We start from the raw sequence: 27,518 nt of genomic DNA on the forward strand, positions 1-27,518 counted from the left end.
TCCACAGGTTAGGAACTGAGACTGCAAAGTCTCACTAACTGTAAGGGATAAGAGTCAGGATTTGTACCAGGCTCTGCCTGACTCTTGAGCTGGAGGTCTTTACTTCCTCCTCTCCTTCATCCAACTAACCACACACCTTGCACCTTGTTTGTGGACCCACCTTCCATCCCTTTTCTTTTCCGAATTCCTCTGCCCTACCCCTCAGCTTCTCTGGGTCTCAACCATCCCAGCCCACAGTTAGGAACCTTCTTTCCCCTCCTCCTTTTCTTTTCCAAGGTGGTTCTGTGGCCCTGGGGCTCAGCTCTGCAAAGAGCTCCTCCCCCTCCAGGAAAAGCACTTCTCCCCAGGCAGGGCGCTCAGTCCCCTCAGCGCACCTGCATGCACACACACCACCTCACAACCACACACTGCATGCAGACACACCACCTCACAACCACACACTGCATGCACACACACACACACACACACACCATAGCCACACACTGTGCATACACGCACACCTCACAACCCACATACTGCATGCACACACACACCCACAAGCTGCATGCTGCATACACAAGTCATACAGGAGATAAACTCAGAGTACCAGCCCCAAACAGACCCCATCTCTTGCTCAGCTGCTGTCATCCTTGACCTGTTTCTTTCACCACATTTCTATAATCTGCCAGCGCCTGCAAGGAGAAGCATGGGGGGTTTTCTATCTAAGGCAGAAGGGCCTAGGAGCCAACTCCAGAAACTTCTGCCCTCCTTTCTTGTCAGAGAACAAGACTGGGACCAGCACCTGGACAAGCTTCATATGCTGCAGCAGAAGAGGTAGGTCCCAGAAGGATTCGTGGCCCTACCGCCGTGGTCATCAGTCCTTCTGACCCACCTGGGCCTGCTTCCCGAATAGAGCACCCCAGAATTCAGTGCCAGCCACTCGGACACACCCTTTCCTTCCAGGCCACCCAATGACGGAATCCCAGCTGGCCCCTTTTAGTGGTGGTGGAGGACGTGACTTTGGGCCACCCAGGGAAATCTTGAGGGTAGACCTAAGGACAGAGGCAGAATGACAGCCGAGGGGGAGTGAGAGGACCAAAAAGCACCAGAGGGAAGAAGCCAGGGTGTGTGGGATGGGGAGGGCAGGCAGAAGCAGGCTGCTGGAGAGGGGATGCACTCCTGTGGGTGGTGGAAGCACGATGAGGAAACACCATTCGTTTGAATGAAAGTGGATTGTGTGGGAAAGGGGAGGAGAGCTTTGTTTGGGGTAACACTGGGTGCTGACCAGCTGAGGAGGGCAGCCCAGGTGACACTGGAGGGTTCTGAGTTCAGTCCATCTGCCTTTTATTGAGTCTACTATGTGCAGAGGGGTGCTAGGTCCCAATGACACAAAGATTGAATGAGACTTGTGCCTGCTCCCGGAGAGCTCTCAGTTCGGGCAGGGCTAGCACACCTGCAGGTAAATCATTTCATGGCTTAGCCCTGAGGTCCAGTCCCAGGAAGAGCAGCTGGGGCAGGGACGAATCCTATGGGCAGCCTCCGCCTCCAAGTGTTTTGGGGCTTGCCTCCCGCCCAAGAGCTGCCTGAGGGGTGAGGTTGGTGAGCAGACATTAGCAGTCACAAAGGTCTCCCCTGTACTCCAGAAGATTCCTGTGCTTGGTTCAATGCCCTGCTATCCTCGTCTTCAGATTCTTAATAATTTTGAACAAGGGGTCCTGCATTTGCAGGTTTACGTTGGGCCTGGTCCCAAGTCCCTCTGAGCCCTCATACCGGCAAGCCCTCTGCTTCCTCACCTCCCCATCCCATACCTGCAGTGGAATTTTCACCTTCCTGCTTTAGAGTGGGACCCCTGGGTCTCTGAGAAAGTGAGACTCCAGCCCAAATCTGGACTCTCTGCAGAGGGGCAGTGGGGCTAGAGGGCCAGGGAGGCAAGGACTTTCTTTGTGCAGTGACCTCAGGATGGGGGTCAGTTTGCAAGCTCAGCCCTGACCACTCTGGGCTGGTCAGGGACACTGGGCTCCCTGGGACTGATTTCCTGGGTGAGAAGGGGCAGGGAACTGACTCCTCACAATGGCCCTTCCTAGGAGCACTGCTCTAACAGGTAAACCCAGGCCCCAACTTCAGATTAAAAGCTTCTTCTTTAAATGAAAACACTTTGGCTGGGTGTGGTGGCTCACACCTGTAATCCCAGCACTTTGGGAGGCTGAGGTGGGTGGATCACCTGAGGTCAGGAGTTCGAGACTAGCCTGGCCAACATGGTGAAACCCCCTCTCTACCAAAAATAAAAAATTAGTCAGGCATGGTAGTGGGAATCTGTAGTTCCAGCTACTTGGGAGGCTGAGGCAGGAGAATCGCTTGAACCTGGGAGGCGGAGGTTGCAGTGAGTTGAGATCACACCACTGCACTCCAGTCTGGGCGATAGAGTGAGACTCTGTCTCAAAAATAAATAAATAAATAAAATAAAAACACTTTTTCTCTCTGGCTCCTGGGGCTATTGAAACAGAAGGATTTGGAGGTGGGGACCTCAGAGGAGCCACTCATCGGCCTGTCCTTTCTGTTCTTCCCCCCACACCCTGTGCTTGCCTTTGGGGCCAATATACATACGTCTAGTCGGAGAGGCTTCAGCTTTATCTCTTGTTAGATTCAAATCTGGGTATGGTAGAAACAAAGATTAACAGAGGTCCTGGAGAATGAATATCTCAACCTGTTTTGCCTTGAGACACACCCAAATAAACAAGCTGTTTAGACCCTTGCATCTAAGGGTATCACACAGGAGAAACAGATACCCTGTAACTCACCCCACAACTCTCCACCCCCTGCAGGGATCTGTATCTAAATAACCGGAGGAGGCTGGGCGCAGTGTAATCTCAGCACTTTGGGAGGCCGAGACGGGCGGATTGCCTGAGCTCGGGAGTTCGAGATCAGCCTGGTCAACATGGCAAAACCCTGTCTCTACTAAAAATACAAAAAATTAGCTGGGCCTGGTGGTGCGTGCCTGTAATCCCAGCTACTCGAGAGACTGAGGCACGAGAATTGCTTGAACCTGGGAGACAGAGGCTGCAGTGAGCTGAGATCGTACCACTGCACTCCAGCCTGGGCAACAGAGCAAGACTCTGCCTCAAAAAAACAAAACAAAACAAAACAAACGAAAAAAAAAAACCCCGAGGGAGTAGTCAGAACTTTAGTGCCTCACACATTTCACAAATTTCAAAATGCCTAAGAAAGATCTAGCAGTCGGTCCGTCCCTCCTCCCGCTCTGTTTTGGTCTCCCAGACTCCCCTTGGTTAAAGACAGTAGGCTCAGCAGGCCCAGGAGCAGCGGGACCGCAGATGGAAGTGCCCTCTGTCCCGCTCTCCAACTATCCAGGATCTGAGACAGTTTCTCTGGTTAGATGAGTTCAGCCAAGCCTAGGGTCCTCTTCTCAGAGACTCTCACACCACTCTTTCCAGACCACAGGTTGTCTTCCTATTAATTCTTCCCCTTCAAGGGCCATCCTCACAGGAGAATCACCATGAAGTGAATTGCAAGGAAGGCCCTGGGGCTGACCCTTGCCCAAGTCCAGCCTCGGTCATTCGAGTCCAGTAGGCACTTCTTTCCAATTTGTCACTGCACACTGTGTGAGTCACATTGGTCTTAAAGAATGTCTCAGATCCCCTTTGCCCTTGGCCTCATTCTGCTCTGACTGTCTCTTCCAAACTCACGTTCACCTTTCCCCAGGATTCTAGAGTCTCCACTGCTTCGAGCAGCCAAGGAAAATGACCTGTCTGTTCTTAGGCAACTTCTACTGGACCGCACCTGTGACGTTCGACAAAGAGGTGGGATCTGGATTTAATGGGATGGAGGTGGGAGCAGAAGCACCTACCCCTCCTCCCCAAGACTTCGACTTTGTGAAATGGGGCCTTGGAGGGTGTCTCTGGAGCCTGAGGCCCCTTCCTCAAGGGAATCTGAAAAGTGTCTAACATTTCTGTCTTACTCCACTCCAGGAGCCCTGGGGGAGACGGCACTGCACATAGCAGCCCTCTATGACAACTTGGAGGCGGCCTTGGTGCTGATGGAGGCTGCCCCAGAGTTGGTCTTTGAGCCCACCACATGTGAGGCTTTTGCAGGTAAGGAGGCTACACAGTAATTCAAGGCAGAAGCTTTGAGATGGAGGGTGTACTGTTGTCTCTTAAAATTGGCTTCTGAAGGATGGGTTGGGGTGGGGAGATAGAGGGTCAGGAGAACAGGCTCAGTTGAGTTGGGAGAAATGCAAAGGTCCTGGTCTTGGCTTTTACCAATCTGTGGCTTCCTTTAGCATTTCCTTTCAATCCTCCCACAGTCCCTGTAGGACCTATCTCAATTTCTTTCTCTCATAGCAACACGAGAACGATTGTATTCATAGCAATCCCCTACTGGCTCCCAATAACTGAGGGGTAGGTCAATGAGCAGGGCAGCCTGAAGGACAAATTGCTCTCAGTCCCAGGCCACCCTGCCAAGCCCAGGGCACAAGTCTATGCAAAGATCTATCAGGAATGTCCTGAGAGGGATGGTGGGGGATGCTGTGTCCCTGAGAGAACTGGGGACAGAGGCAGACCCCTGATGATGGCTGTTTCTGGGCCAGGTCAGACTGCACTGCACATCGCTGTTGTGAACCAGAACGTGAACCTGGTGCGAGCCCTGCTCACCCGCAGGGCCAGTGTCTCTGCCAGAGCCACAGGCACTGCCTTCTGCCATAGTCCCCGCAACCTCATCTATTTTGGTGAGAGCAGGGTTGGGCTTGGAGGATGGTTGGCTGGAGAGGCGGGCAAGGCAGAGGGAGGCCAGGGCAGGAGGTTCCTGCCTTCAGCTCCAACTGTTGGGCAGCTGGGATGGGCAGCCCTTCTAGGGCTTAATTAAGCCAGAAGCCAATTCCCCCAACCATCCTTCCTCTGGTTCTGCTGGAGGAGTGTCCCTCAGCCTAGAGCTGAGATGTGGGGGATGAGGAGGAGGCCATTACTTGGGGGAGACTGCCCACCCCACCCTGCCATCCTGCACTCTCCTACCATGGATCTCTCTGTGTCCACAGGGGAGCACCCTTTGTCCTTTGCTGCCTGTGTGAACAGCGAGGAGATCGTGCGGCTCCTCATTGAGCATGGAGCCGACATCCGGGCCCAGGACTCCCTGGGTAAGAGCTGGGATGGGGAGGGGAGCTGAGATGCTGCAGGGAGCGAGGGGCCGGGTGAAGAGAGGGACTGGGACCTTCAGGAAGACCCCAGGGTGGGGATGGGGACATCAGGGACTTTAGGCCAGTGGCCACATGATACCCTGTGTCCTCCCCAGGAAACACAGTGTTACACATCCTCATCCTCCAGCCCAACAAAACCTTTGCCTGCCAGATGTACAACCTGCTGCTGTCCTACGATGGACATGGGGACCACATGCAGCCCCTGGACCTCGTGCCCAATCACCAGGGTCTCACCCCCTTCAAGCTGGCTGCAGTGGAGGGTAACACTGTGGTGAGAGACACTCCCCATCCCTGAGGTGTCTTTCTAATGACCCTCAACCTACCTCCGGCCCTGGGAAAAATAGAGGTGAAGGATCCACCTTTCTCTAAAATCTCTTTTCCCCAAACTCCTCAAAGGGATGGTGGTCCCTTGCTTCCTATTCCATCACTGAAATCTTCAGCCTCATGTTCCTTGGCTCAAGAGGATTTGAGAACCTCACGTTAACGCATGTGCTATGGTAACCCAAAGCTCTAGCTTCCTTTGCCTATTTTCTTCTTTCTGAGCTTTCTGGGGTTTTGGAGCAGGAAAGATGACAAAAAAGGGGAAGCTTGTAGATGCAGAGGTTTGTTGATTCCCACTGTCTGTCTCAAGGGGTGGGCAACTGGCTCCATGCAATGGAGTTGTTCCCCTTGACCACCTTCTCACACATTGGCCCCCTCACTCATCCTGGTGGTCTCACAGATGTTCCAGCACCTGATGCAGAAGCGGAGGCACATCCAGTGGACATATGGACCCCTGACCTCCATTCTCTACGACCTCACAGAGATCGACTCCTGGGGAGAGGAACTGTCCTTCCTAGAGCTTGTGGTCTCCTCTGATAAACGAGAGGTATGGATGCCAAGGAGGATCAGGGCTGTCATGTGAGGGAATTTAGTGTTTGTGCAGATTCTGTCCACTTACTAAGATCCTGGGCCCAAGGCACTTCCCAGCCTTATAATAGGTGGAGATGAGAATAGTCTCCTGGGACCTGGGGAAAAGTCCAATGCACACTCCTCTCCTGAATCCCCTGTCTCTCTGCTTAGCTCTAGTCCCTTCTACCTACCTTTCTCATTCTAACATTTCAGATGAGAAACTCCAAATAAGAGTTGTTTCCTCATATTCATTCATTGGTTCAGCATTGATATGGTTTGCATTTGTGTCCAAATGCAAAAATTTCATGTCGAATTGTGATCCGCAGTGTTGGAGAAGGGGCCTGGTGGGAGGTGATTGGATCTTGGGGGCAGACTTCCCTCTTGATGCTCTCGTGATAGTGAGTTTTCACAAGATCTGGTTGTTTAAAAGCCCATGGCACTCCACCTGCTCTCTCTTCCTCCTGCCTCGGCCATGTAGGATGTGCCTGCTTTATCCTTGGCCTTTTTCCCTGATTGTACATTTCCTCAGGCCTCTCCAGAACCTGTACAGCCTGCAGAACCATGAGCCAATTAAACCTTTTTTATTTATAAATTACCCAGTGCCAGGTAGTTCTTTATAGTAATGTGAGAATGGACTCATGCAAGCATATTGAACACCTGCTGTGTGTCAGGCACTACACAAGAAACAAACAATACAGAAATAAATACAACACAGTTCCTGTTCATCAGCTTCCTCAATTCTCAGTCCCTGCCCTGAATAATTGCAACAGAGTATGACATATGCCATAATAGTTGTGTGTACCATGCATGCAGACAGCCACATTGAGGTAGAGTTAATTTGGCTTGGATAGACCAGAGAAGATGTCACAGAGGAAATGCTGGGGCTGGATCTTCAAGGAAGAATTGGGAGTCACCAAGAAGATGAGGAAAAAAGGAACTTTTTAAAGAGGGAGCAACATGTAGACCATTCAACAATGCTGGGTTGAGTGATGTGAGGGAAAGGAAAATTTGTTGAAGACTACAGTAGAGAGGAGAAAATACTTCCAGGTTCCAGGACACTCCATGAGAGTGCCAAGATATGGTTTTTGCTTTTTATCTGCCATGTGAGAATTTCCCAGGAACCTTTACAGAGCCAGAAAACATGAATGATTATTAATACTAATGAACAGAAGAAAAGTTGAGTGGCCAGTTTGTGAGATCTTCCTCAGAGAATATCCCTGGAAACAGACACACCTTGAGCAGGATTTCTTAGGTATTGAAAGAACAATCCCACTGTGTGGATATCACCACCACACATCCTTGGTCTTTGATTTAAGCTATTCTCAATATTCTCCAGCAGTTTTCATACATGTCTTGGGTGACTTGCTTTTTTCCTCCGTAAATCTTCCTTTCTAGCCCCCTTTCACATCCTTCACTACCTTCAGCTGTAGTTCAGAAGACCTAGACTACTGCCTTGGGACCTAGACTCCTGCCTTAGGACAAAAATAGAGGCTTTCTGACTGGGGATCCTTCAGCTTCCTGCCCTACACTGCCAGGCATGTCTGGGAACTGCCCACTGTCTCTCTTCTCCCCTCCAGCTTCAATAGAAAAGGTATTCATGCTGTTAATGGCTAATCACTCTACTGTGCTTTGAATCTGCCTCTTTCTAATTTCTCAGATGCCTCCTCCCATCCATCATCCCCTCTCCTGTGTATCTTTAACATCTCACTGGCTGCTTATATCAGAGCACCATCCCACCCTGCCACATCCTACTGCCTGTAACCTCCATTGCTTCTTTCTAGCCCAACAATACTTCTAGAGCAAATCTGACCACTTCCCTGCTTGAACTCCTCTGTTGCTTTCTGTTATATTTAGAAAAAAACAAAAATACAAACTTCCTACTTTGGCATTTACAATGCATGATGATCTGGCCCTTTTCTTCCTTTCTGACTACCACTCCCAATAGATTCTCCCCTCTCCCCAACCACATCTCAACTGCAAATGGGCAATGGTTTCTCGGACTTTCCTGACCTGGCAACTGCTGCTACCTTATGGTATGATCTTTCCTAACTCTCCCTTTACTCAACTAACTACTACTCATCCTTTAAATCCGCTTTGGTGCTATGGTGCCTTGTGGTTACTGCTATAATCGTTTACCTGTATCACTAGCACAAGGCCCAGCCATATGCGAGAAATATACTAGTTGTTGGTCAAAGAAGTGACTGATGAGCTGAATGAATGATGGTTGCTGCCCTGCCTCTTCTGGTACCCAGTGGGATAAACAACATCCTTCTGTGTTGGTCATCCCAAGTTTCACTCTACTTCCATGCCAGGCTCGCCAAATTCTGGAACAGACCCCAGTGAAGGAGCTGGTGAGCTTCAAGTGGAACAAGTATGGCCGGCCGTACTTCTGCATCCTGGCTGCCTTGTACCTGCTCTACATGATCTGCTTCACCACGTGCTGCATCTACCGCCCCCTTAAGTTTCGTGGTGGCAACCACACTCATTCTCGAGACATCACCATCCTCCAGCAAAAACTACTACAGGTGATTCTCCTTGGAAGGGGATGAAAGGGAATTGCATCATGGGGTGATGGTGCTGGAAACGAAGCCGTGTTGCTCAGGGACAATGCCACCTTCTGGGTTCCAGCAGGTTTAGGCTCCTAAACACCCAGGTAGAAATTAGACATGAGACCAAGAGGCCAGAGATGGGGTTTAATGAGCACAAGTGCATTTGTCCAGGGAGCTGTGGATTTTCTCACACAAACTTTGAAAGCGTGCTTGGCATGAGTAAGCCTGTGCTTTTGTGAATTTTTTTGGTAATTTACAAAAAGGATCAGGGTTTTGTAGTGGGATGTTCAAGGTAAACTCTATTGTTCCAAGGAGGAAAATTGTGCTCCAAGTCCATTTCTGAGTCCATTTTTGTTGTGTTGGGGAAACACAAACAGCCCTGCTGGCCTGCATCCTCTTCTGTGTGCTGTCTGTATGGGCCCATGGGAATAATGTGTCAGCTGTCTGACTGCCTTTCAGACACTCTGCAGAAAGATGTCTGGATTGGGTATCAGGCTGAAGTAAAGACTCTCTGAGGCTCCATTTATTGTGTGGGCCTGCCATTCTGTGTTATGGTGGCCAAGGGAAAACTAGGGTGAGGAAGAGGACTTATTAGATGTACAGAGTAAATACAGAAATCTGCTGTTGAAGAAAGTAAACCCTCCTTTTAGTGCAACACAAAGGGTAGACTCTAATGAGCACTTCTGAATATACATATTGAACAAATATAGCTACCTTTGGGGGGTTGACTCTTTGTGGATTACTAAAATTTTTGTCCTGGTGAGCTGAAAATACACAGAAGGTGATGTAGGTATGTAGCAGAAAGCAAAAGACCAGGAAAAAGATTTTGCAAAGCAAGTGAGAGCTAAGTAATTGGAGATTTATCTCAATGCAGGAGAGAGCAGTCATAGGTATAGCTCAGCCTGGACTAGGAAGCAGGGTAGTTTGGGTCGGAAAGAGAATATAAACTTTCTATAGCCAAGAAGCAAAAACCCTGAGTTGGTTTAGACCAAAGACAGCGGTATGCACAGAGAACAGGGCAAAGAGCCCCAGTGAACCCCATGACAGGCAGAGACACTCCATCTCTCCTGTTTCTAGAATTGCCTATATATATATATATATATATATATATATATATATATATATATATATACAGGCTATATATATATAGGCTCTCTCTATATATATATGCAGTGTGTTGTGTGTCCAGATCCACTGCCTCTCACCAAGTAGGGCTTGCTGCCTGGGGAAGACAAGCCTGAATGTGTTAGAGATGCTGGAAGCAGTTGTGCTCCATACATCTCAGTCTAGGCACAAAAGTTGTCCCTGGCATGGAGACATGAGGGAAATAAGGACAGTTAGGAGATGGCAAGTGGAGGGAGGAATAATTAGAAATTGAGAAAACACAAATAAGGTGGGGATTGCTGGACTTTTCCAGTGCTCCTGGCTCTATATCCTCAGATGTGTCTTCTCCAACCTTCCTTTGTCTCAAACTTACTTGGAGATTTTCTGCATTTTGAATGTAGACAGGACTCTGGGTTAAAAGGTGGGCAATGCTGAGCCACTGATGACCAAAAATCTCCTTCCTGTGTGTCTCTATCTCTTTGGGACGGGGCTTGTTATGTACAAACACATTTCTTTGATCCAGATATTCTATATTTAAAAGATCGCCTCCTTTGCTTCAGGACTCAGAAGCATAATTATAGCTGAACATCTGACCCATCCTTCTTTCTTTCTCTCTTCTGCCTTTCTTCGTGTACCTTGGCATTTTTACCCTTTTGCTTTCTGCTTCAGTGAAAGCCACTTCAGCTCAAAGAGAAGACTTTGGACTTTCAGATATTCTTTTCTTGGTGGAGAAGTGGGTGGGTAAGAGGATTGAGAATGCTGCTGGAACGGGTTAGATAACAAAGAACGCTAGTGAAAAGTCCCTATGCTTTGAGCCCTGGACCTGATTTATGGGATGACTATGTTCTTCTTATTCAGTAGTAAGCCCATTTGGATTAGATCCGAAGCTTCTAAACTTATCATCATGATTTGAAAGATTCTGTTTTCACAGTGCACCAGATTTGTTAAATAATAGGAAATTCCTTTTTTTCCTACTGTTTTCTTACTTGAAAGTCTTAGAAAAAATGAAAACGCACAAATACAGTGTCTTGATTTGACGCATGCAATTGTTGACATATTCGTTAGCTGGTGGAGCTTTTTCTTAGATGAATGAATGCTTTACTGTCCAATTATATTAATAACTCTGGGGTCACAGGGATCTCAGTCACTTCAGGACTTCCTCTGCAGATCTCTTGGGATCTGTGGAAATCACTGGGCTCCAGGACCCCTAAGATCCTTTCTAGTTTAATATCTGGGATTTTATGAGAGTAGTGCAACATCACCATGTCAGAACAGATGAGAGAAAACAAATTCCTCTGTATAAGGTAACAAAAACTACACAAAAGCTGATGTTTGTAAAGCTGGAGTGAGTTTATTTCTGTCCAATTTGGGGGACATCTTAATGACTCTAAGGTGCCTCGTTGCTCAGCCGTTAAAAGTCCTGCTTTACTAGAGATTTCCCAGAACTCTATTAATTTGAGTTAACTTCTATCTCCATATATTTCTACTTGGTTTAGACAGAGCAGCATGAACTATAGTACTAGTTCTCTTAGATTTCCAGGTGAGTAAAATGTTCAAAGTCCAAGAGTCCAGCAGCTCAGGTTTTAGCCCTAACTCTGAAATTTAATAGTTGTTTGACCTTAGGAAAATCTTACTTCGTGCTAGATCTGTGATTTTTAACCCAGGCTGCACGCTAGAAACCTAGGAAGCTAGTACAATAACTAGGCTACACCCTAGACCTAATAAGTTAGAATGTCTGAAGCTGAGGCTCTGGCCTCAGTATTTTTAAGAAACTCTTTGAGTGAGCCAAATGTTCTACCAGGGTTGAGAACCCCTGGCTTCCATCTTTGAGGTCAGTGCAGCTCTGCCTTTCCAGTCCTAGGCCCACCACTCTGGTCATTTAGATTCCTGGAGTACTGTTCAGTAGGTGGTTCAAATTTCTTGTCACATCTCTTTTTTGACTTTTGAAAAAGATTCTCTTCAGCACTCCTTTGTTTTTCTCTTTCCCAGAAATATTTTGCTAATCCATTAATTAAATAAACTATTATTGAGAGCTTCATGCAGGCCAAACAACTGTTTCAGGTGATGGAAATTCAACAACCATAGTCTGAGCAAAACACACATAATCTCTGCTTTCTTGGAGTCTACAGACTGGTTTATATTAATCAAATGATCATACAAATAGATACTTCATTATAATCTGTGACTGTTGGCATCAATGTTATTTTTTTCTTATAATGAGAAAAGCACAGAGTGGGAAAAAACAACTTATAGCAGGGACCTGGTCCCTCTGGGAGGCCAGAGACTGCTTCTGAGAAAGATGACTGAGCTGAGATCTAGGTATGAATTCAACGTGAAAAGAGAGTTCTAGACAGAAAGAATGCATATTCAAAGGCCTCAAGGCAGGAATAACCTCACCAAAGTCTAGGAACTGAAAGAAGATTCACCAGAGCACAGGGAGCTGGGGTGGGTACCTCCAGGTGAGGTTGTCCAGACAGATCCTTCCCAATTTATGTAGAGTCTTAAAGGCCATGCTGAGGATTTTACACTTTATCCCCAGGGTAATGGGAAGTCAGAAGGATTTTAAACAGGGGAACTTACTTGCATGGTGAATAACAGATGTAGGGGATGGTAGGAGGGACATAGGGAGACCAGTCAGGAGGCTATTACAGTTTAGCAAGCAAAAAATAATGGTGGCTCACACCTGTAATCCCAGCACATATTAAAGTGGCCTTATTAAAATGTGGATTCTGACAGTAAGGCTGAGTGGGACCTGAGACTTGGCATTTCCAGTAAACTGCCAGGGGAGGCCAGTGTTGTGATTCTGTGGACCATATTTTGAGTGACAAAGCATTATTCTATCATTTAATCTTCGTAGAAATCCTAACAAGTAAATACAATCATCACCACTTTAAAGATGGTGAATCTGAGGTCAAGAGAGTTTAAATACTTTGGCAAAGACACTGAGCTAGCAAGGGCAGCACTGGGATTGGGCTGCAGGTCTGCTTCCTTTCAGAATCCTCACATTTACACACCAGACAAGGCCATTTCTCCCTCCAGAGTGATGTGCTAGGTCCCAGTCTTCTCTCTTGGCTAGCCAGGGCTTGCCACACTCACTTGTATTTACACATCTCATCTTTCCCTGTCAAGATTAGAGGCACTTGAGAAGTGCTGTGGGAGGGGATCAGATATAGAAGGATTCCCACCCCCACATACTGAGATACTGGCTCTTCTCCAGTTTTGATAATTGGCACTATTTTTTGATGGGGTTAACCTACTGGCATATAAGGCAAGTCATAATTCTGTGGGAATGGGTGAAGACTCTTCAGAAGAAAGGGGTAATCTCCCAAGCCAATCCCCCTGAGAAAATGCAGAGACTGGGACATGAAATTAACCCTTGGAAGGCAGTTTGACTTACATGGGAACCAGATCGCTCTCTCTCTTTATGGCCCAGTGGTTCTCAACTTGGGGTACACGTCCAAAACACCTACAGAACTTTTCAAGAAAATGCCAGGTTCTTGCTCCAAATTAACCCAGGGTCGGCCTGGACATGTGTGTTGTGACAAAGATTTACCACTTGATTCTGATGGGCTGGTTAGGAACTCATGTCCAGTTAGGGAATTGGAGAAGCTCTTCATAAGAGCTAGCAGAGCTTTCTCTGAGAACTTCATTCCTTCGCAAGTCTGGGATCATGGGAAGGAAAAAGGTCTAGAGCTGGGCTTGACAACTTGTTCTGGGGCCTTCCCACTTCCCACTGGGGTGGTCTATGTTCCCCATCCTTTCCTCATGGTACATCCCTGGCCCTTACGACCCAGTAGTGCCCCAGGCATTGCTGTGCCCACTCCTTCTGGGCATTCCCTTCAAGGCAATGAACTCAGCTGGCTGGGAAGTGAGAGCAAATCTCATTAGGACAATTCTCAGTGATGTATAAATGTCAGCCTGCATAGGGGATTTGGTTGTTGATAGCTCCTTAAATTGCAAGCCATGTTGTGGAGTAAAAAATTCCAGTCATTGTTAGATGATATTTATTTTTACAGGGGTGGATTGGAGTATTTTCTCTGTGCATTGTTAGCCAGGCCTGCTTAGGTGACCTTGATGTAGGAATCTGAAAATTTCAGAAAAGCACAATTAGTTATCATTCTTTTCCTCTTAGGCCTCCAGATAGGTCTCTCCATCCCCGCTTCCTGTCCTCCTTACCACCCTTCTGCATCTCTTAGGCAGTGCTCAGCTTGCACCTGCTGTCTCCTCTCTCCTTTTTCTCCTTCCTTCTTTCCTTTCTTACCAATTGAGTGCCTACCACATTGTGTGCATTTGTGGATAAAAAGTAGGAGGGCGGCATCCCTGCCCTCAGGAAGCTCTAAGACTACTGGTGAGACATGGGGTACCCAGACACTTTCAGAGTGATGAGAGAGGGCTGTCAATACGCAGCAGCTCCACATGTCCCAGGAGAGACACATGACCTGGGCATGGAGGGGCAGGAAAGGAGGCCCAGGAGGAGTGTTGGCCTGACCTGAGTCTTGAGGCATCGGTGAGGATGAGCCAGGTCAACATGGTGGAGGAAGGCATTCTGACAAAGTGGCACAGCCTGCGCAGAGTCCCGACTTAGCAACCCAGAACCCCAATAGCTCAATGTGGCCGGAGCTCACACAGGGTATGAGGACACAGGGCAGGGGCCACAGTAGCGAGGATTTTGTACATCCCGTTTGGTACTCTGGTTTTATTTTTTACATTCTTATCTCACATTGAGCTTTCCTAATTAAAAGAAAATGATGTACATCGTGCTCATGACTTACAAATCAAGTGGCAGATCTGATAGAGAGCAACTGCGTCCTGGACAACCCCTCCTTCTCACCCATGTCTTACTCACGGAGGACAACCAGTTTTTCTTTCTTTTAGCTCTTCCTTCCTGCATCACCTCTGCATCCCTGGAATCAAATGCTTCTATCTCTAATTGCTAATCAAATCTAGACCTTATCTAGTGAATTTCTATGATGATAAAGATTAAAGAGCACCCTCCACTGCCACCTCTCCTGCATTTCTATTCTGAAGGCATTGGGGAGCTAGCAATGATGTTAAACAGAGAAGTCTCAGGATGATATCTCTGTTTCAGAAAGATCAATTCAGAAGCATTGTGGGGGGTGGGTTGAAAAAGCGGAAATAGATGTAGGGTAAACTAGATGGTAGACGGCATAGGTTTGCCCTAAGGCAGTAGTTCTGTTAACCAAGGAAAAGGAGAACATGTCAGAGAGAACTGGGAACTGAACGAGTAGGACTGGAGAATGGGTGCTCTGATAATTTACTTTGCCAAACATAACCAGGAAACAGTGTTTTCATAAGGACCCTAAATCTAGAGAGTTGTGAATCAGCATCTCAATCTAGAAAAAAAAAAAAAGTCTTGAATGCAATTTCCAAAGAATAGAATTTTAAAAATTAAAAGAAACATCCATTACCAGTTTGGGCTTAGGATTTAATTCTAGGGGTGCAAGGTGGTTAATTAAAAGGTAAGCCTATTTTCACTTCAATTTCATGCCCCTTTCCATCTCTGAAATACTGAAATCTTCCTTACCTTTGCAAAGAGTATCTATTCTAAAGCAAGAGCTAACGTTATACGTCAGTGTGAAACACTGGAGTTGCCCAGAAAATCTAAAGAAAATCAAAGTGCTTTAAAAGCCCACTATCATCATTATTCCTATTGCAACTTTTACACACATATATTATTTTTGTTTTCCAGAGACAGTAGTTTATAAAACAAAGCAAATAAAACCCTACAGAAGGGTTTGTATTCTGGTCTTGGAGAACAGCAAGGAAGGGGGGTCTCAGGAGTCTGTGGCACTTTGCAGCCTGGTTTAAGGATAAGGACCCCAGGGACAGAGTGCTGGAGGCAGCTTCTCTAGGTCAGTCAGATCCCAGGTAATGCAGAGGCAAAAAATTGGGGTTTCTGAACACCTCCATTACGCCCTAGTGAATTTGTGCAGGGGAACGTGTACTTGTAAAGAAATCTGTTGAACTGGTGAGAGGAAGCCCCAGCAGGAGAATTTGGTGGCCAAAATTGTCCCCAGCATTAGAGGGTTTCATTTTCATCTCCTGAAGGAATGGCTGCTGTGACTCCTGGCTGGCTTCTAGGGGCGCCCTGATCTTCCTAGCTCTCCTCGCCAACTTACGTGTAATTCTTTTCTTCTTGAGGCAAGAAAAGATTGGTAGCATTTTTTCAGACATATTGAAGCAAGACACAACATTTTAAAAATAACAATAATTTTTTACAGACACATATATGGCATAGATGTAGTTATTTCTATATTTAATGTTATTTTGTTTCTAAAGTAATGTATTTGTTATTTATCCTCCTACTCACTACCTGACTCTGTGAAGGAGTAGGCATGTTTTACACTAAAAGACAGATGCTATAGAAACATTAAGATAAAGAAAAAGAACACAGTCCATGAACTGAATTTCAGGAGAGAAGAGAAGGAATTCAGAGATAGTTGCTAGAGCGGAGGACAAAAACAAAACAAACAAAACAAAACAAAAACTCTGAAATTCTTTGGAAGCAAGTAAAAAAAGAAATTTTCTATTATATGATAAAATAAAATTTACTAGTTTCTCAAGAGAGAGACATGTCAGAAAAGCTTACAGAGCATACAATTTTTTAAGCCAAAAAAAAAAAAAAGTGTTGACTGATGTCTGGTCACAGGTTGTTAGACCACAGAGATCTCCAGACACACAGACAGAAGCTTCTGTCCTAGTGTCTCTTGGTTCCCTATGTCAAAAGCGCTGCCTCTCACTGGACAGGTGAGTGTGCTGCTGCAGTAACGTCTGGAGAGATGCTTACAGGTTCCAGCTGATTAGCAGAGCAGGGATAATTGCTGTTCCTTATGCTAACAAGGGATCACATTCTCCCCAGCTTAAATCATCAGCTTTCCTGCTGGCCCCAGGGGACTCTCAACTCCTTTCTTGGGTGCACTATTAGGAGATGTGACCTTGGACAACAGAGCTCCCAAAAGTCAAAAGGCTGCTTGCATGTGTTGAAATTATTTGTGCAATATCATGTGGGAATTCTCTATATGTGAACACAGTTTTCTAGAAAGAAGGTATACAGTTTTTATTATGTTTTCAAGTGAGCTCATAACTTCAAAAAGATAAGGATAATTAATGTAGGATCCTAGCACTACATCTGTGATATTGCATAAGTTTCACCATGAAGTAGCATGCATTGAAGTAGGGTGGTCTTCATTCCACCTTGACCCTTGGACTGTACCTTCTACAACTACTGCTCAGGATAGGCAGGGACCCTTCCTCATAGTGTCTCTAGCCCCTTTTCTGCTCTTTTCTGTAATGTCAAATCATAATAAAACCACAGTAAATATATCTATAGTGCTTTATGATTTATAAAGTTCATGCAAATATATCATTAATGTAAGCTTCACAATGACTCTGGGAAGTAAGCACTGTAGCCTCCATTTTACAGATGAGAAACCTCAAGTTCAGAGATTTTTCCACGAATGGTTCAAGGTCTCACTAGAGGTAGTAGATTTTGGGCCCGTGAGGGAACCTGAATTCTGTGATATGTTTACAGTGTATTCTTCCCACTGGGAGCCATGATGAGTTTGGAAAAGGTGGACTTTCCACATAGCTGAAACCATCCCAAGCCACTAATACCTCTTCCTGTTGGCTCACTTGATGCTCTGAAATATGTTCTCAGCTGCTCAGTATATACATGATAAATTTCTGCTTATAAGCATCTATAATATATAATATATATATGTTATAGCTGTTTTGCTAGATGGTAGCTCAAGACATTAGCATATGTGACATCTATTAAACCTTGGATACATAGACTCCTGTCCTGGTCACAGAGTTACCCACAATGGCAAGTACAATGGGGGTGGGGTGATGCTGGTGGGAAGGGGAGCTTTCCTTTATTGTGGATGGACTTTAGCAGCTTTCAATCATTTGCACAAAAGGATTTGACTCTTTGCCCATCAGAAAGCACTTCTTCTGAATTTCCTCACATAGGAGGCCTATGAGACACATGAAGATATCATCAGGCTGGTGGGGGAGCTGGTGAGCGTCACTGGGGCTGTGATCATCCTGCTCCTAGAGGTGAGGTGCAGGTGGGGTCCAAGCTAAGCCCATCCCATCTAAGGCCCAGACTGAACCGCAGTCCACATTGTCTTTTTGTTTTGCTGTCCTTTCCCCAGATCCCAGACATCTTCAGGGTCGGTGCCTCTCGCTATTTTGGACAGACAATTCTTGGGGGGCCATTCCATGTCATCATGTGAGTATCCCCTCATTCCAGCCCCCTGCCTTTCCTTGCCAGAATCTTTTCCTGTCTCCAGTTCACTCTCTGATATCTAGGCCTCGGGTCACTCTCACTCCAAGGACTTCTCTCCAGTGGACTTGTAGGTGTAACTGTATGTGTGTTTTAGGTGTAAAGACGAAGCCTGAGTGTGTGGGTACCACCCCAGTCACCACTGTGCTGTAGGGACCTAGAATAGCTCCAGCTTGTCTCTCACTCCCTGCTGTCTGCTCCCCCCAGCATCACCTATGCCTCCCTGGTGCTGGTGACCATGGCGATGCGGCTCACCAACACCAATGGGGAGGTGGTGCCCATGTCCTTTGCCCTGGTGCTGGGCTGGTGCAGTGTCATGTATTTTGCTCGAGGATTCCAGATGCTGGGTCCCTTCACCATCATGATCCAGAAGGTCAGTGCTTTCCCAAAGCTTCCTCTGCCTCAGGCACAAGACCTTCCCAGACAGAGGGATGGAGGTAGAGTGGGGCTGGTGGAACTATGGGAGCCTCCTGATCTGTTAGCGTTAGCTCCTCAGAGGCAGTGGAAAAGGAATCATCCCACCCTTTCTCCCTTCTCTGTTTCCTGCAGATGATTTTTGGAGACCTAATGCGTTTCTGCTGGCTGATGGCTGTGGTTATCTTGGGATTTGCCTCTGGTAAGGCACCATTCCCTCTTCTACTAGAGCAGCAGATCCAGTTCTCCAGAAAGTTCACTCTCATTCTTGCTCTCAGTTCTCATTTGCACTTCATTTTGCTTTTTTTTTTTTTTTCCTGTTGGAAGGTGAGTCTAAAAGCACACCCATATTTATAGACCAGGGGCCACTCAGGTTGGCCTAGGAAGGTAAAGTCATGTGTTCAGGGCCAATAACATTCATGTTCACTAACTGCCTTGCAAGATCTTTAAAGGAGAGACAGAAAAAGACTTTTGGTGAGAATAGGGCATTAAACAGGAAAGACTGGCCAGTCATGGATCTCAGAAAACCATGTGAACAAACAGAGATAGTGCCATGCTTAACTCTCCCATGTTTACAATTCAGAAGAGGAAACATAAAGCACTCAACAACATATAACTTGCTTTTTTTCTATATGTAGTCATTTAAACTTGAGAAAAAATATGAAAGAATTAGAAACAGGAGATGCAGAAAAACAGTTGGACAGTTTGAAGAATGACAGAGAAAACAAAAAAGAAGAGTTGTGAAGAGAGACTGTGAGAACAGGGACACACAGGCACCCAGTCAAGGAACAGCCAGTGAAAGTGCCAGGGAGCAAAAGAAAGGAACAGCACAGCAGGAAAACACAGGCAGGTGGAGAGCCAGAGGGAAGGAGAGGGTGGGTGGAGGAACAGAAGAGAGTCCTTAGGGAGGTGCAGAAAGAGGAAGGCCCAGGTCTGAAAGCAAAAGGCCAGTAGCTCAAATTCAGTCCTCAGTGTCTGCAACTGATCATCTATTAGACAAGAAGAGTCACTAGATGAGCTTTAAGAGTCCCTCCCATCTCTAAAAAGCAATGACTCAGTGCAGAGGACTCCATTGCTATCCTTAGGAATTTCCCGTTCAATGGGGATTCCCACAAAACAACAGACCAACAACAACAACAACAAAACAACAACAACAACAACAACAACAACAACAAAACCCCCACCAAAATCTGAAATGTGAAAGAGTAAAATGATGGCTTTCTGCCTGTTTGGAGTTTTCCACCCCACGCCCTTATGTACCCTTTCCTCCCACTCCTTGGCCATCTACATCTGTACATAACACAGATTACAAAATGAGGTGATGGTCGCAGAGTGGCTTTCTGTAGATGTCCTCTATCCAGAGCTCTCTAAATGATCACTTCTTGGTCATTGCACTTGCTTTTCTCTTAAATAAATAAGGAGGCAATGCTTTATCATAGACCTTGTTTCTGCTCTCAGAATCACCTTGTGCTTCAGCTCCTTATGCAGAGAGGAGGCTTTCAAGCAGTCTAGTGCTGTCCTGAAGTTCCATTACGCTCACTGCTATCCAGTAGGCTCCACCCTGAGCAGAAATCCGTTTCCTATGTTGGTTCAGGTTCACTCAGGGAATGTCAGAGTGATGGAGGGTTATCTAGAGGCCATCAAGATAAAAAGGGGCTCTTCTTTTAGCCTGTTCATGTGTTCTGTTGTTTAAAAATTGTTGAAGATTCCATGCATTCTTATAATAACTTGCCTTTTAAGTATTTGGTTTTCTAAAATGTAAAAACCAGTTAGGTGACCTATTATCCATTATCCATACAAACACACACACTGCACACACATACAATTTTGTTGTTGTTAAATGACTATTACCATGACCATTACCCAGAGTGGTGAACTTAATCATAGGACATCTTAGGGTTAGACAGTTCCACAGGAAACTACGTTTATTAGTATGTAATTATCTGTGCAAGTGTGCAAGTGTATTTAGATATACATATATATCAGAGATAGAGTAAGTGCTAACCATGTCCATGCTTATTGTGATAACTCCATTATCCAATCTCCATGTCTCTTCCTGGGCGGAGCAGCGTTCTATATCATTTTCCAGACAGAGGACCCAACCAGTTTGGGGCAGTTCTATGACTACCCCATGGCACTGTTCAGCACCTTCGAGCTTTTTCTCACTGTTATTGATGCTCCTGCCAACTACGATGTGGACTTGCCCTTCATGTTCAGCGTTGTCTACTTCGCCTTCGCCATCATTGCCACACTGCTCATGCTCAACCTGTTCATCGCCATGATGGGTGACACCCACTGGCGGGTGGCCCAGGAGCGGGATGAGCTCTGGAGGGCCCAGGTAAGTTTATTTGTGTTAGTCTTGCTAAGAGGCAGGGGATGGAGAGAAAAATCAAAGTGGAAAATGTTATGGTGAATCATTCTTAAAAAAGTCACAGAAAAACTCAATGAGGCTGTCACCTTAACAGAGGTTTGCATAAAACTGAGGTACATGTGGATAAATTGAAGGGACAGAAGGAGGATTAAATGGAGGATAGTGGCAAGAAGTGGGGTTGTTGCTTACAGGTGAAAAGTAGACCTAGGAGTGATCCTGGAGTCCAGTAGGAACTAGAAGTGACCTTGTTCTGGTATATTCCAGTTTTCAATTTGGACCTTATCTTCTATTTGCTTCTATAAATCCCTGTTTCTCTATGAACTTTTCTTTATATCATCATAGACCGACAAATATTAGAATTGGAAGTGACCCTCATTGGCCCTCAAGTTGACCTCCTACTTAACATAATAATCATTTATTGATCAGAAGGTCATTCAATATCTTCTTTAATACTAATTAGGACTTTATTATCTTTTAAATTCAGGTAGAGTTTGGGAGGAAGGAAGTTTTCCCATATTTTTAAAGATTTTGTTATTAGACATTCATGTTGCATTGAGCTAAAATCTATCTTCTTAAAATTTCATTCTTTGGCCCCAGTCTTTCCCTCTCATATAACACAGAACACATTCTTCCATATAAGCACCATTCAAATACTTGAATATAGCCATCATTTTTCCCTTAGACTTTTCATTCATTTAATGATGATCATTTAGACCCTGCTACGTGTTGGCAAACATCTAGGAGCTAGGGACATGAGCATTAACACAACAGATACCATCTATGCCCTCACGGAGCTGACGGTTTAGTTGGAAAGACAGGCATGAAGTGAATGACTTCACAAAAAGCTGTAAAATTACAGCAGCGAAAGTGCCATAGAGAATGTAAGGTGCTAGGAAGAGGATGCAACAGAGGAATTGAACTGGGAGGTGAAGACGTGCTTTCCTGAGGGAGCAACATTTAAGATGAGAACCCAAAGGTGAGCAAGAACTAGCTAGTTAAAAGGAAGGAGGGAAAAGGATGCAGGTCAAGGTTAGTAGCAATTAGGACTCTTGGCTACAGGGACAGAAAATCAAACTCAAACAGACTTTTAGATTTTTAAACAGGGGGAGGAGGATGTGTTAGTCCTCGTAAATGAGAAGTTTAGAGAATTAAACTAACTTTAGAATTATCTGGCCAGAATGCAGATCCACATCTTATACATTACATCCATTCCTCTGTTCGACTCTCTTTTGACCTCTCTTCTAAGGCAAGCTCTCCCATCGTGTTTGTGAGATCACTTCTAGAAGCTCCAAACTCCAAAAAGAATGAGGACCTGCATTGCAATATGCAGCTCTAAGGGCCCCACTCATGTTGTGTTCTGTGAGGTTCCTGGTGCCAGGCAAAACTGTAGGCTTTAAAAGAACATCTTTCCCTCTGCCAATTCCTTCCATGTTCCATCTCATGGGAACACATTTGGGTCATAGGCACATCATTGAATCTAAGGAAAGACCAAGGACTAGATAGTGGAGGTGTTGGTGATGGTGGTGGAGGGGAGGTTTGGGGGAAAATAAAATAATTAAGCGGAACTGTGTGAAGCCCAGTCCACTCAAACCAATGCACTGAAAGTGATGAGGGAGCAATTCCCTAAATGAAAACTGGGTGCTGTTACCTGAGGAAGGACGGGGCTGCATGATGGCTCAGGAAGAACAATAAACATTCCTTTCAAGGCAAAGAAGAACAGCTATCCAGGGTAAGAGCACAGAATGACTGGAAGTCCTGGGCTAGGAGGGAACTTGGTGCAATTAACAAACTGAAAGAAGTGTGGAGTAATGAGGAAGACAGGGAGTAGAAAAACGTGAGGTGAATAATTTGCTATTTTGAAGATTGCCACTCCTTCAATTAGGAAGCCTTCCTGGTTCTGATCTATTCTGATTGGACCCTTTTGTTCATGCTCTAATAGATCATGGCTCCTTTGAAACTAGAATAGTCCCCAATATGATTGGAGCAATGCGGTACAAAGCGGGACCTTGACTTTCCTTACTTGGACGTAATGCTAAGGGCATGTAAAGCAGAGTCAGGTTGTTTAGTAAATATACAAATGGCCCTTATTAAGCCTGTGATCAGCTGGCACACCCACACCTTTGTTCTATGACTCACTTATCTAAGCTTCCTAAATGTAAATGTAGGACCTTAGATTTGGTTTACTTAAATTTCTTGTTAATGATTTTACACCAGCATTCCAACCTAGTGATACCATTTTATATTGCTTCTGTTGCCCCACTTATTACATATCCCTCCCAGTTTTGTGTCACAGGCATATTTGATAAGCTTGTTTTCCACGTTTCATCTAAGTAATTAATGAGGGCTGAGCAAAGGACAGAACGTGTGGTGGACTTGCTACCAGAAATTTCCCTGCCAACTTTGCAGTCATTAATCAACCCGTTTCCTTCTTAAGATATGGATATTTAATTTGCTGAAAATTCCCTGAACAGTAACAGTATCAATTCATCCCCAAGATCACAGAGATTCTATTTAATCATTTTATTTAAATCAAGATAATTGGTCCGTGGCTTTTATATGAGAAACAAATTGAGATTAGTTTGGAGTGACTCATTTTCCATGAGTCTGAATAGGAACGTAAGGGTCACTATTTTATTCAAAACACTCACAAAAAAATCCTCTCTCATTTCTTGATGAGTGAAACTGGTTTCACGGTGCCTGGCACAGGCTGTGGGGTGAATAGGTGGCTGTTCTCACCACTGACCTCTAGTGTCCTATCTCACTGGTTGCCTTTGGTTCCCTTTGTCAGTGGCCTCCGTGCCTCTTTGAACCTCATGGCTCTTTCAGAGTTTTTCCTGTACCTCTTGCCTCCTTCCAGGTCGTGGCCACCACAGTGATGCTGGAACGGAAGCTGCCTCGCTGCCTGTGGCCTCGCTCCGGGATCTGTGGGTGCGAGTACGGGCTAGGGGACCGCTGGTTCCTGCGGTGAGTGACTGTGTGCACATGCAAAACTGCAGATATGTATAAGGCCACGGAAGCAAGGGTGACCGACAGGTGTCCTGGAGCCTGCATTAGGGGAGGGGGCTGGAGCTGAAGTGGAGGGGTAGGAAGAATGCTGTGTGTACCTCAGGGCAGCCACGTGTAAAAGGTTGTGTGCATGTGTCCATGCTCAGACGTCAGCATGGGTTACCAGACTTGCTGTCACCTTGTTCTGAGCTGACCTTCATTTTCAGTGTACTTTTGGCTTGGATCTAACTTCCTCCTTCATATTCTGCCCTCATCTCCTGGCGTGATCCTCCTCTCTCCTCAAATTTACTTCCTGAATTGCATCTCATCATCCTCGTGACACACTTATCTATTAGTTGGCTCTGTTTTCTTTCACATTCCCATGTATTAGTAACACACACACACACACACACACACACACACACCCCTGTGTGCGTCCTACCACCCTGCAAGCCCTGATTGCTCAGCCTCGATTATCTCTATCCCAGGTTAGCCTGCCCTCCAATGACCTCCCTTCACCTGATCCGAGATACTCTTCCTGTTTCAACTCTGCTCCCTTCTTTCTCCTTCCCCCTTGACCCTGCTTTCTAAATGTTCGCCTCTACTTGTCCCCTGCCCATCTCTCCCCACCTGGACTGAGTCCTTTCCTCTTTCCCCTCATCAGGGTTGAGAACCACAATGATCAGAATCCTCTGCGAGTGCTTCGCTATGTGGAAGCGTTCAAGAACTCAGACAAGGAGGATGACCAGGAGCATCCATCTGAGAAACAGCCCTCTGGGGCTGAGAGTGGGACTCTAGCCAGAGCCTCCCTGGCTCTTCCAAATTCCTCCCTATCCCGGACCACCTCCCAGAGCAGCAGTCACCGAGGCTGGGAGATCCTTCGTCAAAACACCCTGGGGCACTTGGATCTTGGACTGAACCTTAGTGAGGGGGATGGGGAGGAGGTCTACCATTTCTGATTAGCATCGCTGTCACTCTTGACCTTACTCCAGGTTGGCCTGGGGACGGGGACAGAGACGGAGACCTCTGCCTATGCAAGTGTCTAACTTCTGTGCCTGTTATTCATGGGAGGGTGGGACAGAACAATCCCGAAAAGGCCATATCTCACATTTCACATCAGAATTTTGGCAATGGGCAATGGTCATCTATTGTCTCACATATTTTCTGGGTTCTTGGAAGTCCCATATCTCAGGAAAAAGGAGGTTGGCAATTAAAGATATGAGGTAGAGATGCTAGATTAATGTCAGGACCATTTCTCTTCTGCCCCACGCAGACCCTAGAAAGTAGTAAGCTGTGAGGCTTTTCTGGCTTCCCAGGGCTTATGTGGGAAGAGCCAGGCATGGCATAGAGGTTGTTGCCCTTCTTTTTTCCCCAACCTCCTGTAGGTCTTTCTCCCCACTTAGCAACCAAACCCCAACTGCAATAAAATAGTCTCCTTATTCTTGCCTTCTTTAATTTTTTATTGGGGCACAATACATGTCACATAAAATTTACCATATTATCCATTTTTAGATGTGCCACTCAGTGGCATTAAGTACATTCACATTGTTGCGTAACCATCACCATTATTCATTTATGGAACATTTTCATCATTCCGAACTGCAACTCTAATCCCCATTGAACAATAACTCTCCAGCTATCTCTCTGCCCCGGCCCCTGATAACCAATATTCTGCTTTCTTTCTATGAATTAACTATTCTAGGCATCTTATGTAAGTGGGATTCTGCAATCTTAGTCCAAAATCTGCGACAGTTTATTTATTTATTCATCTACCAATGGACATTTGAGTTTTTCTACCTTTTGGCTGTTGTGAATAATGCTGCTATGAATATGATATACAAAAATCTGTTCAAGTTTCTTCTTTCAAATACTATGGGCATACACCTAAAAATGGAATTGCTAGACAATTCTTATGTTTAATTTTATAAGGAACTGCCATACTGGTTTTCACAATAGCTTTCACCATTTTACATTCCCTTCTAATGGGTGTGAAGTGGTTTCACATTGTAGTTTTGATTTGCCTTTCCCTAATGACTAATGATACTGAACATGTTTTTATGCACCTATTTATTGGACATTTATATATCTTCTTTGGAGAAATGTCTTTTCGGTTTATTTGTCCATTTTCGAATTAGGTTTTTGTTGTTGTTGAATTGTCTTATCTTTGCTCTTTGAGGCTCACAGTCTGAAGTGTTTGCATCCTGGTGTATGTATGGTAAATTAGGCCTATATTTGAATAGCCTAATCATTTCTTTTCCAGGACCCTCCTGCTCTGTCCCTAGCAGTTAATCATCCTCCTGCCGGGAGGCAACAAGCTCCTGCTTGGTCTCCTGACATAGCCATCCTCCATTCCCATCCCCTTTTCCCCACACTGAGTTGTGAAAGGAACAGCAACAATAGAGGAAGGGTCATCCCTCTCCAGGAGGGAAATTAGGAATCATGTGTCCAGGGCACCCATTATAGGTGCTCATGGGCAGCCTCTCTTGTGTCTCCAGCACTATACTTTTAGTCCCAGCCCCTATCATCCCCCTTAGCAAAAAGCCATGTCAGCTTTTCAGAGAACTGTGGTCTGGGATAACAAAGAAGTAAGTGGTATTTGTGAAACCACAGACAGTTAATTCAGATACACCAGCTCAGGACTGAGTGCCCAACAGTAAGGGATCACACAATGTGTATACACATGCCCGCACACACTGGGACACAGTGGTGGCAGGGTGTGTAAAACTGCTCAGTCAACATCATTCTTCTTTATTCTTTTCATAGTGGAAGCGCTTTAAAACTCTGCTTCATAGTCCTTTTTATTGAGACAGGGTCTTGCTCTGTTGCCCGTGCTGAAGTACAGTGGTGTGATCACTGCTCACTGCAGCCTTGACCTTCTGGGCTCAAGTAATCTTCCCCCGCTTAGCCTCCCAAGTAGGTGGCACTACAGGTGTGCACCACCACACCCAACTAATTTTTGTATTTTTTTTTAGAGATGGGGTTTTGCCATGTTGCCCATGGCTAGTCTTGAACTCCTGGTCTCAAGCAATCCATCTGCCTTGACCTCCCAAACTGCTGGGATTACAGGCATGAGCCACTGCACTACCCCTGTAATCCTTTTAATACTTGCTTAACTTGTCTATAAACTTACATGTCTTTTGATTTGAGCCCTTGGCCTACCCCCAGATATTGTCCTTTGTCCTGGCCTGTGTACCTGGTATGTAATTAAAATTGCTTACTGCCTAGGTTTTTCACTAAAATAAGAATTACTAAGAGTTAACATTATGAATTAATGAATGTAATTAAAACTACTAGGTACATACAATGTGTATTAAAGAGGTAGGATGTGGTGTTTTTTTTTTTTTTTTTTGGAGAACAAATGTTAAAATAAGTCACGGGATTGTGGTTCTTTTTTAAGATAAAGTTTTTTTCTAGTTTAGAGGATTTTTAAGGATTGTTTCAAGTTAACAGAAAGGACAAAACTGAAGGTTTAAGCAAGTTGTAGAAGGTTTCTGGAAGGTTGATCTTGTAAAAGGAATTTTGTGTGTGGTCAAGTTTGGCTAAAATTTTAAGGGGATTATTTAGATTTTATACAAATTGAACATTAATATAAATAGCACATTGATGCAGGGTCAGAATCTGAGCACTGTGTGAGGATAACAGGATTTTCTTGGAATATTGATCTGTTCTTTAACACAAATTTGTAAAGTTTATAAAAGCCTCATGGAAATCTTA

At 45.4% G+C, this 27,518-nt stretch overlaps 1 protein-coding gene across 1 annotated transcript; it reads left to right on the forward strand.

The window, feature by feature from the left end:
* The first annotated feature begins 372 nt into the window (after nucleotides 1-372).
* On the forward strand, nucleotides 373-26,192 carry TRPV5 (transient receptor potential cation channel subfamily V member 5). Its single transcript, XM_050784959.1, has 15 exons — nucleotides 373-813; nucleotides 3,697-3,794; nucleotides 3,963-4,085; nucleotides 4,580-4,717; nucleotides 5,024-5,122; nucleotides 5,278-5,453; nucleotides 5,904-6,050; nucleotides 8,386-8,598; nucleotides 17,719-17,805; nucleotides 17,904-17,980; nucleotides 18,242-18,407; nucleotides 18,584-18,650; nucleotides 20,518-20,786; nucleotides 23,677-23,783; nucleotides 24,469-26,192. Exons 1-15 carry the CDS (start codon nucleotides 545-547, stop codon nucleotides 24,761-24,763), a joined length of 2,331 nt encoding a protein of 776 aa, XP_050640916.1. The 5' UTR covers nucleotides 373-544; the 3' UTR covers nucleotides 24,764-26,192.
* The last annotated feature ends 1,326 nt before the right edge of the window (nucleotides 26,193-27,518 follow it).

The sequence above is a fragment of the Macaca thibetana genome, chromosome 3 (assembly GCF_024542745.1).
Source record: "Macaca thibetana thibetana isolate TM-01 chromosome 3, ASM2454274v1, whole genome shotgun sequence".
NCBI lineage: Eukaryota > Metazoa > Chordata > Mammalia > Primates > Cercopithecidae > Macaca > Macaca thibetana.

Coding starts and splice junctions, on each gene's coding strand:
- TRPV5 (XM_050784959.1), top strand. CDS start 545: ATGCTGCATACACAAGTCATACAGGAGATAAACTCAGAGTACCAGCCC. Junction 3,795..3,962: donor CTGTGACGTTCGACAAAGAG/GTGGGATCTGGA, acceptor ACTCCACTCCAG/GAGCCCTGGGGGAGACGGCA. Junction 8,599..17,718: donor TCCAGCAAAAACTACTACAG/GTGATTCTCCTT, acceptor TTCCTCACATAG/GAGGCCTATGAGACACATGA.